The 11120-nt window shown below is 54.8% G+C and overlaps 1 protein-coding gene across 1 annotated transcript in view; it reads right to left on the bottom strand.

Annotated features, from left to right (window-relative positions):
- Positions 1–571: 571 nt before the first annotated feature.
- CUNH1orf159 (chromosome unknown C1orf159 homolog) overlaps positions 572–11120 on the bottom strand; it is a 29442-nt gene continuing 18893 nt past the window's right edge. The window contains exons 3-9 of the mRNA XM_044445520.1: positions 9418–9493; positions 7239–7343; positions 6513–6578; positions 5902–6036; positions 5328–5353; positions 4534–4561; positions 572–2882 (exon numbers count right to left, since the gene is read on the bottom strand). Of these exons, the coding sequence (XP_044301455.1) occupies positions 2788–2882; positions 4534–4561; positions 5328–5353; positions 5902–6036; positions 6513–6578; positions 7239–7343; positions 9418–9493 (531 nt within the window). The 3' untranslated portion in view covers positions 572–2787. The remainder of the gene's footprint in view (positions 2883–4533; positions 4562–5327; positions 5354–5901; positions 6037–6512; positions 6579–7238; positions 7344–9417; positions 9494–11120) is intronic.

Genomic DNA, 11120 nt, shown 5'->3' with positions numbered 1-11120 from the left:
CCGGCCTGAGATGGATGCGCCCACGCTGCGTGGAAAGAGCCGACCGAGGTAGAAAGAACCAAGCACCTCTTCCACCGGAGAACTTCCGCTGAACTTCTGGACCGCGCTGGTCTTGCCTGCGCTGCCCCCTCGCTGAAGACCTTCTGGCAGGGAGGGCTGGTGTCTCCACCATCACTGGGGAGTTCTCGCCCACTGCGGCCTTTGTCGTGAGCTTTCTAGGAGATATCCGCACTGCTGAATGCCAGCCTCCCAAAAGGCTCCTCACCACTCCTTGGAAGCTCAACATAAAAGCTGCAGGGAATGAGGTCCCCCTAGTGACATGGGAGTCAACCAGTTGCTGCTGCCTTTCGGAATGCAGCCCCCGAGGTCTAGTTTGATGGGGTGCTTGGTTGCTTAAACAGAGCAGGTTTTTATGTTTGCTGCAGGAAAAAAGGGCATTTAGACCCCCCCCCCCCCGCAGATATTTCTCCAGAAAGAAACTCTTTGCATCCAATCCGTTCTTTTGTCAAACCCAGCTTCAGGTGTGCTAAGAGACCAACCCAGGCAGCTTTTCAAATTAAATGGACTGAACTCAGAAGTTGGCGTGCTTTTATTAAAGGAAGTGAAGGGGGAGGGTGGAAGTGGAGAAGGGAATGGGGAAAAACGAGCTCGACACGAGGACCGACGAACAGTTTTCGTGGGATACAACGGCTCAAGTAGTAAAAACAATGAAACCACTCAAGTTATATGGCATTCCCTACTGGAAATTCTACGGATCAGGAGGACAACGGCTCTCCCGTTGGAAGTTGGAACCCAACTCATCCAAAAGGCACCATGTTCAAAGATTTCCCACACCAGGCTGGCAACATGACGCATTTTCCCTGCTTGGAATGATGCGACACACCCAGGGAAGGCAAAGCGCGGCTCCCACCTCAGGGCCAGGACACAAAACCAGAGGTCTTCTCCACCTTCTAGAGGGTCTGGGCATGGGCTTTCGAGGGGCGTCAAGCAGGTGCTGTTTTCAGAACTTAGGTCAGGGTGGAATGGGGCAAGTCCTCGAGCTAAATTAAGCCACAAATGCACACGGAACAAAACAGAAATGGCTTTCATTCAGAAAGGAGAATGCATGTAATCGTTGCATAGTTATCACGGCCAACTCATCCAACAAGGAGTTCCGAAACTTCCCTTGGTCTCTTCTCATCACTTGCAAGGGAACTAAAATAGCCACTCAACTTGAGCAGCAGGAAATGCATCAAAAACAAAAGGGAATGAGGCTTCCCATAGAGCGCGTGGTTCTCGTTTACAGGTTGGCTTTGGAGAGAATGTGCCGGACCACAACACCCATCATCCTCACTTGGGCTGAGCTGACTGCAGCTGGTGGGGCCCTTACTCTGCATGTTCGCCTAACGCCCGGGAACACCTCTTAACAGGTCCCCTGTCATCTCTTTCTCTTCCCCACATCAGATCACAGATCAAAATAACCCTGGCTAATTAAAGAGAGAACGAGAGGAGAATGAGGATACTGCTAGAACAGAAGAAACAACTGCAAAATGACTTAAAGCTAACCTTTTAATTAAAAATAGATATTCCCCCCAAAAGGCCCTTGAAACACACTAAAACTGCTTGGCATCACCTAACACCTCTGCCTTGGGATGGGTTGGAACGGCATTTTGACCCGCAGGAGGAAACCTGGAGGTAAGATCTGCAAGGGATGCGCATCCAAGGGGAGCAAGTGCATTGGCACGTGAGGAAACACCTCCCTGCTCAGGCCACCTGCACCAGGTACTCCAAAGCCAGGCCCAAGGGCACAGGGGTCCCCCAGCGGTTGTGGGCTTAGCCCTCCCCCCCACCAGGCCTCAGTGTTCGCCATTTCTGCCAGCTAGGCTGGATGGTGGCCCCCAGGCAAAGCAGCCCCCCCCGTCGGGCGAGTCGCAAGCAAGTGCACGCCGAGGGTCCCTCGCACACCCTGCCCTCTTGTCTGGGGCTCCGAGGCCGACGGGGGGCGAGGTGCCGCGGCTGGCTTCTCACTCACAACAGGTTGGCAAGGAAAACATCTGGCTCCTCGTGCGCGGGGTTCGGAAGTGGTTGTGGGGAGGAGGGGGCAGCTGGGCAGTGGGGTCTCCCCCCTGCCTGAAGAACAGAGCGCTTCGTGGCAGAAGAGGCAGAGACACGGGAGAGAAGGAAACAAGAGCAGCCTTCAACAGCTCGGCGTCGGCAATGCTGCTCAAGGCCTCGTTTGGAAACCCAGAGAACGAACAAGAGATTGGCGTGTGCAAGTGTGCAGCAGCGTCCGGCTAGGAATCCGGCCCGGTTCGGACAAGGGCGCCTCCCGGAGGCAGGGTGCGACAGTAACCACGAGGAGAGGCCAAAGGCTTCCCACCAGCCTCAAAAAACATGGCACTTTTCTATGCAAAACAGCGCAGTACCTCAAGCAGCCCGGGGCTGGAGCCCCCGGCCCGGAACGAAGCCTTCGTGCCGACAGACAGAGCTGGCCGCCGCACGGGAGAACGTCACACTGACCCTGCGGACGCAGCGTCTCATCGTCTTTTGGCGCTCCGGCCACTGCCCGAAAAGGAAAAAAGGCGCTTCACAGCTCGCCCACGAGCCGCTCACGGCCCCGAGTTCTCACCTAAAGCCGAGCTCTCGCGCCCACATTTCTTGGCTCTGCGCTCGGCACGAATCCGCTCACGGCGGTGGTCTGGCGTCCCCGCCACAGCTTCCAGCTGGTAACCTCAGCCGCCTTCCCGGCGCTTTGTGCAGGAGATGGCGGGGCCAGGACGTACAAACTGGGACTGACCCTGGCGGCCGTCACACGTTGCTGACCCTCGTCTCTGCAGAAACACTCGTGGCGGTGCCGGAGGACATGAGCGATCTTTCCCGTCTGACGTAGCGGGGCTTCCGGACTGAAAGGGAAAAGGACACAGTTACCTCGGCCGGCACTTGGCCTGCTGCTGTCCAGAGGTGCAGCCACAATGTTCGTGTGGCCTGGGAAGGCCATCTGGAGGGCAACAGCCGGGGAACACCGGCTTCCAGCAAGCTCCAAGGCCTAGGAAAGGGCAAGGATGTTTCTACCACCCTGAGAGTGGAAACAAACCTCTCCTGCCGTCTCCGTGTTTGCTCTGGCTTTTCTGCATGTCAGAAAATACGGATTGATTTGTGGGTGGGAATGGGGGAGAAAGGGACCTGCCTTGCGGAGGATGTTCGGCAGGACTGCGGGCCGGAGAGCGGGTTCCTCTAGAGCAGGGGAGGCGAACCTATGGCACGTGTGACACAGCGGGCACGCACAGCCCTCTTTGCTGACACACGAGCCAATCGCCCTCTTTTCAGTGGAAGTGGACCCCTGCATTAGGGTTGGGGTGTGCCCCAGGGTAGGGTTAGGGTTAGGAAAACGAGGCATCCTGGCATGGTTTTGATGGTTGGAACGTGTTTAGAAGGGGCAGAAAGGATGAGCTGGGCAGAAAAACCTCCTGTAGGAAGGCTTTTCACCCTCTTTTCAATGCAATTTAACCCGTATTTCCGGGTTAGGGCAGTGTTGGTGAACCTATGGCTCTTGTGGGCCATCTCGGTCAGCATTCTGTTCACACAGCAGCTAACCAGGTGCCCTGGGGAGACCTACAGACAAAGGCCAGGCGTGCAAAAGCACCCTGCCACCCATGCTCCCCAGCAACTGGTGGTCAGGGCGGCACTGCCTCTGACACAGGGAGGTGGCGCAGAACCATGAGGACTAGCAGACTTCCCCGTTGTGCATTTGCCCAGCCCCGTCTGAATGGGTGACCACTGCACAATTCCACCTTGCAATGTGAACATCTACCTGCCAGGCCCACAGAATGGCCTTTTTGGGGTCTATATGAGGAGGGGGGCAATTTTCCTTTAAGAAGCGTGACAGCCACATCCCCTCACCTTTGCAGATGAGGACTCTCAACCCACCCACCCCCGTCTGATTTCTTTTTGAAAAAACACTTCTTGTAAGAACAACACACACATTTTGATTTGACAAGTTCTTCTCTAGGGAACTTGTCTTCAGCTTCTCAGGCTTATTAAAGCTCTTTTGCCTACAAACACGGAGAGAAGCGGGGTTAAAAAAAAAAACCCAGGCTGCTCTCTGTAATTTCTCTTGCTCCATCTGTCAGCCCTTTCAGACAAGGCAGCATGTTTTCAATCCAGTGAGACCAAGAAGGAGCTAAGTTGGAGATCTTCTAGTATGGTCCACACTGCAAGTCCCATCCACCCACCAACCCACCCACCCTCTCTCTCTCTCTCTCTAAGCACCTTTTCATGAGGCTGCACAAGTTTGCCTCTATTTAGCAGTGTTAATGCTAACACTGGGCACCACCAGAAGAAGGTCTGCTTGTTTTTGCTCCTTAGAGGCTGCGATTTGGATTTGTGTGGAAGTTCGTATCGCAGATAAGATGGCTACTCCAAATAGCAGCCCCTGTGTATAAATAACTTGTCCAGGTAAGGATTTTTTTTCCTTTCAAAGTCCGCATTGCAACTACTTGACAACAAGAGAACAAGGAGCTTAGAGTGAAAAGCAAAGTGAGAAAAGATGCTTACCCGAAGAAGGCGGAGATAACATGGATGCCTGCAAAGGAAGGGTGAAGATTAAGCGATCTCGAAGCTTCGTGGCAGGGCTTGCTAAGCCTCGGCTACGGACCTTCAAGGACAGAGTCAAATCCAGCCCTCTGGGGTTCCCTAAAAGGACACACTCCTTCCCCTGGGGCCACCTTCTCTCCATCCCTAAACACGGATCCTTGGAGGTTATCTTCTTTTTGTGTGGCTCTCTGCTGTTCAAAGAGTCTGAAACACCCTTTTCTAAGCCGTAACTGTTGGCAGCCGAAGCTTCATGATGTGCTGGAAGTTTCATCCATCTCTCTCTCGCCTCCAGATCCACCCGCCTCTGGAATTCAGCCCACGAGAACTCCTCTGAAATCCAATTCGGCCCTTGCTTCAAAAGAGGTTCCGCACACCAGATCAACTCTCCCCCAGACCTCCCAAGCCCGGCATGGAGAGTTATCTAAGGCCCTACAGCCCTTGCATCACCTGCCCCACTGCATTATTTCAAAACCCTTCCACACCGGAAAAACAGCGTGAAGGGGCTTCTGATCTCAGCTGCATAATTCTTCCCCCATCTGGGAATCAGAGCCTCCTAGATCTAGGTACCAAAGCCATCCCTTTAAAGGGGCTTCTTTTAAACTATTTCGAGCAGGAATGATCAGAGGATTAAAGACCACGTGTTTCCAGACTCTTGACATAGCTCTGATAGACCCTGGAGGCCATGCCTGAAAAGTCAGGCTCCCTGGCAGTCCTGTTAAGGAGATATGAGCAGAAGTGGTCCTCGCTTTACTTACCGATTCAGCTGACTGTACAACGGATCCTAAAGCAGGGCAGAGGAATAAAAAAGGAGAAAGGATTAGTGGCCAAAGGGGACCGTTTTGGCTGCATGCATTTTGCCAAAAAAAAAAAAAAAAAAAAAAAAGGCTCTGTGTTTGTTTCTAGATGAACAGGGAAAGGGTTCTAGTCTGTTGAAATCCTCAAGGAATTATTCTCTCCCTTCCTCAAATTTAAGGACTGCCCAACGAGCAGAGGCAATTGGCTAGTCTATATTGAAACCCCTACGATCCTAAAACTACAACCAAAACAAACAATAAAAAGATAAAAATACTTTTTTTAATCAGCAATAAAGAGCCAGCAATAAAGTGAATAATCAAGCAGACCAGCTAGGATTAAATGAAACCTGGAAAAAAAGTATATTTAAAGACTCAGTATCTAAAGTTATACAGTGATGATGCCAGACAGTCCTTCCTTGGAAGGGCGTTCCACAGATGTGGGGCCACCACCAAGTAAGCTCTGACTGCAATAGGTGGACCTGGCAGCTTTCTCCCCTTAGATTCTGAAAAAGCAGGAGCACCAGGTGCAATTTACCTTTGCTTCTTCTATAGAAGAGATTTGGAAGTTTATTGGCACGTTTGAGGTAGAAGAATGAAGCAACACAGAGGATGAGGAAGAGGCTGATAACAAATGTGCCGAAGATGAGAGAAGCAGCTACTTCCGGTCCCCCTGGGAAAGGCAGAACAGAAAAGCTGAGCAGAGAAAGAATGGATTTCTGTTCCTAGACTGCAGCCGACTCCGCCATCCATGCCCGGCGAGTTATTCATGGGATGCACCTCCAGCAGGTATTCGGATGCTGCTGGAAAGGTATTTTTGTTGGGAGCTGGTTGATGCCACAGATCAGTTGGGGCTTGGGGGTATGCTCATCTCCCACCATCTTTCTTTAAGAGGAAACTCACCCTGTTCCCAGGCAGACTGGGCAAATGCTTTTAAATACCACTCCCACCCCCACTTTGAAAGACTAAGCAAACTCTGAGGCTGCACAAGGAGGGTTTGCGCTTCAGCCCAGACCCACTCATGAGATAATTCGCGGCGAAACCGGACTAATGTTGCGGGAGTCTTGAGGATATATTCAGCACCAGGGATCCCTGAAGGCAGGACTGGGGGGCGAAGCGCTTTGATAGCCCCCCTCGTGCATCACTCACCAACACCGACTGTAACTGGGGCTGCAGTAGTTAGATTCGTGGGTGCGGTCACTCCTCTGCCAGCATCTAGAAGGGGGGGAAGCGTATTTAGGGAGCACTACCCAAGTTCCCGCTGGCCTTTGTGCTTTCAGAAATGGAAATCAGCTATTGGTCCCTTCTGCCAAAACACCTGGGAAAATAGTTTTGCAAAGTGCAACCTGCCACTGACTTGGATTATTCAGATGGCAAATCCCAGTTCTGAGACTGGAGCTTCCCAAGAACAGCAGGATACATAGGCTCGGCCATCGGGCTCTTTCCTGGACTGCTCACTCGCTTCCCCCACCTGTTCTTGTTGGACCACCTGGCCTGAGAAGAAGTCCCACAGAAGGGGAAGCTTGTACCTTTTCAGGGGGCTTCACGGTTGGTATTACCCAGTTGTGGATCATTAAGTTCTAAGTCAGAAACTCTGGTTGATTGCGGAGGACCTATTTACAATTACTGCTACTATTCCATAGGCACAACTTTCTTTATCCTGCTTGTGAGGAACCCAAGGCAGCGAACAGGGTTCTATTTTATCCCCCAGACAACCACCCTGTGAGGAAGGTAGGGCTGAGAGTGAACGACGGGCCCGAAGTCACGCAGCTAGCCGGCTCGGCAGGACTAGACCCAGAGCGCCAAGCCCTCGCAGCCGACTGGGGCAAGGGAATCGGGGGGCACACAAAAGACGCCTCCCGCCCAGCGACTCACTGTTTCGGCAGTCGGTCAGATTGTAAACCGGGGTGGCGGTGACCGTCCCGTTTTCGCACTTAACGCAGCTGCTGCTGCCGTCTTCGTTCCATCGCTTGTAGCAGCCTGTGGGGGGGGGGGCAGAGGCTGAGCTGAGGAGGACGGGAGACGCGCCGCAGTTCCCCTCCACGCGCAATCGAGCATCGGATGGAGTCGGCTCCGCTCAGTTTGCCTGGCCGCCCTGAAGGCCTCCTCGCCTTACGACTCCCCCAGAGCCTTTTGGGAATGGCACCCGGGGAGAAGACGGGACCTCAGAGGGGCGGAACGCAGGCGGCTTCTGTGTACGCAAAGTGCAGAGGATCCTGAGCAGCTCACGGCGCATGCCGCGAGGATTAGTTTTGGATTTCCTTCCCAAGAGGCATCAGCAGCACCCTCTGCAAAAGACCCCCGTGCCTCTGTCCCCTCGCTGCATCTGAGGGGGGGAAGGAGCCCGGCTGCCTGGCAAAACTCAAGTCGAGCGCTTGGCCGGGACACCCTGAGCTGCACGGAGGTCTGGATGTGGCCGAGACTGACTCAGGAGGAGCTGAGGGGAACAGATCCCCAGGGAGTGAAGCCTGCCACTCCAAGTCCTGAGCCATGGGCCAGGACGGCTCCAGGGCAAACGGAGAGCTCCTCACTGTGGACCAGTGGTGCTGAACCTGAGCCCAGCGGGCCGGATCCAGCCCTGCCTCGGAAGCCCACCCCTTTCCGCAATCACTTGTGGATTTCCCGGCTTTTGCTCAGTCCTGAGAGGTTGAAACGCCTCTCCGGAGGTCTCGCCACTGGCCAGCAGGGGTTTGAAGGGAGAGCAGGTGGGGGTCTTGGCCCTATTCCCCTGGAGCGGTGTCCCCAAGCGCTTCTCTGAAGCCGAATGCGGCCAACAAGCAAGAAGAGCCCTGCTGTGTGGGGGATTCACCCCACCAGCTTGGCTGCTCCCTCGCTTGACTCCCACCATGGGCAGCTCTTCCCCTACACCTTTACCAAGGTATCTGGTCAGCTGCTGGCAGAGGCTGCAAGCTGCACCCCCCCACACCGTGGGGCTAATCCAGGGAAGCAGTTAGGATGCCCCCTGTCTCTAGTTTCCCGTTGTAAGACCACCAGGAGCTGCCCCGGAGAGTTCATAAAGCTCTGGGAGACGAAGTAAAGCTAGCAAGGGTTTTGATGCTGGCCGTCTCGATGCTGCTGACGGCACCAGACTCGCGATGCGAGGTGTCCCCTCTGATTTTTAATGGGGCCAACTGGCCTTATATTGCTCAGCCCCCCAAATTACCCTGTCTAGAACCTTAATCCACAAGACAGGGATCAATTATTCCATAAAGCACATGATAAGTGAGGTGCTGATTGGGGAACCGCACACCGCTGTTCTGTTTCTCTCTGTGGGAAGTGGTTTATTGGATACCCTCGGTGATAAATTACATCTGACATTTAATCTAAACATAAAAACGGACCTACTGGGAAGGCAAAGCTTTTTGACACTATTAAAAAAGAAAAGGGGGAGAGGGGGAGAAACAGTGAAGGAGAGAACAGGCAGCTAGAGATTGCTATAGATTAACCTTTTAAAAAAGACGTGAAAAATTAAAATTCGGAATGCGCGGGCAACGGTTCCCCACCCCATCTCTTGATTAGATCACTTTGAACAAGACATTAATTTTATTAGCTGCACTAACATAACATAAAGGGGGAGGGAAGCCATTTATTAGCCTTTTAGGCCAGTCATCTGCTGATTTAAACAGCGCCACACGCGCCGGTGGCACGCCTGGGGGGTGGGCGCGAAGAGAGGCTTCTGCAGCATCCTGCAGGCACGACGGAGCATTCGCCTGGACTCCACACTCCAGCAGGGGGCACGTCTCGGCTGGGCGCGGCCACGGGTGGCGGGAGACGGCCCGGCCTGTCGGCAGACAGGTCCTGGGGTTATCTGCTGGCTGGCTGCTCCGAGGAGGGAGACTGTGGAAAGCTCTCCGGTGCACGGCGGCCCCCTGAAAGTGGATCTGCACTGTGGGCTTCATCCCGGGCAGCAAGTGCTTTAAGTGGACTCGGGCTGCCGTTTTGGCCCTGGGCTGCTCCCGTCCTGGGCGCCTCCCTGACATGGATCCCGCTCTTGGGGACCCGAGAGGGGCAACACGCCCGCTGAAGCCCCTAGCGAGAGCGGCGGGGCGCCTACCTGGGCTGCACTGGCTGCTGGCAAGACAGGTGGTGTTCGCCTCCATGGTGTCCATGCAGCATTCCAGCTCGGACTCCTGCGCGAGAGGGAGGAGGAAGAGAGGAACCGGGATAAGTAAGCGCCCTGGTGCCTCGTCTTGGCATCTGCGGACCAGCTGAATTCTTTTGGATCGGGTTTAGGCCAGAGGGCCACACAGCAGACTAGGAAAGGAGGTCAAGGAGAGCGCAGTCCTACTGTGACGGCCGTAGGACCCCAATTTGGAGACCTCGAGGTGGGAAGCGGCTGGCGCAGCTTTGGGGAACTCATACCCTGGCCTCTCTGGTCCCCACCCTTCTGGCCCACAAAATGCCCCCGCCCCCTCCCCGAGGCTGCTTGCCCCACGTTGGGGAGCACCCGCCCACCATTCTTCCCACACCAGCTGTGAGGAGAAGGGCTCGGAGCTCCAATTCCAGCTCCGCAGGCAGGATGCTGTCTCCAGCCTGAACCCAGGGCTCCCTTCGTGCCTTAGCCTAATTATCAAATGCACATGCAGCCAGCAAAACCAGCAAGAGGAAGGGTGGCGGCGGCGGCATGCAAAATGCCCACCCGCTCAACCCAAAGGCGTGGCAGGGCCTGCGGCTTTCCTTCCCCACAGGGCTGGATCGGCAAATCTGGAGCACAGCTTAAAGCAGCGACACAGGGCTGGGCCGGAGGACCTTTGCGGCATGCCTTGCAACTCGGCAATTCTTGATTCGGCCACTTCCACGAATGGATATTCGGCCAGACAGCGCTGTCCAAAACGGCAAACAGGCCGGGCCAAGTGGCCCAGTGTTTTCCTTCCTTAGGGAGCACGGCAGCTGCCTTTGAAGGAGTCCGACACGCCGAGCAAGCAGCCAGAAGCGGTCCTGGGAGGGAAGGCCCTCCGGGAGAAGGGAGCCTCCCTTCATTCCCTCCGTGGGCTCGGGAGGGGCGTGACGGCTGAAGGGAGGCGGCTGGAGAAAAGGCAGGCGAGGAGCCCATGATGGGAGGGCAGTGACCTCCGGGGACGCTTGCATAGCCACTGAGGCCCAGCCTGCTCCTTTGCAGATGAATGCAAACGACACGGTGCCTCAAGCTTCCCAGAGCCCCTTTCCAAGAGCACAAGATCGGGGGCGAACACAAAGCTCGGGAGCCAGGTTCCTCTGACTGCCCCGGAGTCCTTCATGGGGAGGCCCAAGAAAGGGAGGGCCGAGAGGGGACACCTGCAACCCGCCCTGGCCAACCAAGCGAGGAGCAGCCATGCCTGGGACGCCCCTGCCTGGGGCACACCCCTAACCCTAATACAGGGGTCAAGTCCCATTGAAAAGAGGGCGATTTTGAAAAAGTCTTCCTAGAGGAGGTTTTTCTGCCCAGCTCATCCTTTCTGCCTCTTCTCAACACGTTCCAACCATCAAAACCATGCCAGGAGGCCTCATTTTCCTAACCCTAACCCTACCCTGGGGAACACCCCTAACCCTAATACAGGGGTCAAGCCCCATTGAAAAGAGGGCGATTTTGAAAAAGCCTTCCTGGAGGAGGTTTTTCTGCCCAGCTCATCCTTTCTGCCCCTTCTCAACACGTTCCAACCATCAAAACCATGCCAGGACGCCTCGTTTTCCTAACCCTAACCCTACACTGGGGCACATCCCTAACCCTAAAACAGGGGTCAAGCCCCATTGAAAAGAGGGCGATTTTGAAAAAGCCTT

Source organism: Varanus komodoensis, unplaced genomic scaffold (assembly GCF_004798865.1).
Source record: "Varanus komodoensis strain SLA01 unplaced genomic scaffold, ASM479886v1 scaffold48, whole genome shotgun sequence".
In the NCBI taxonomy this organism is placed as follows: domain Eukaryota; kingdom Metazoa; phylum Chordata; class Lepidosauria; order Squamata; family Varanidae; genus Varanus; species Varanus komodoensis.
This window is presented reverse-complemented; position numbering and strand designations above follow the sequence as displayed.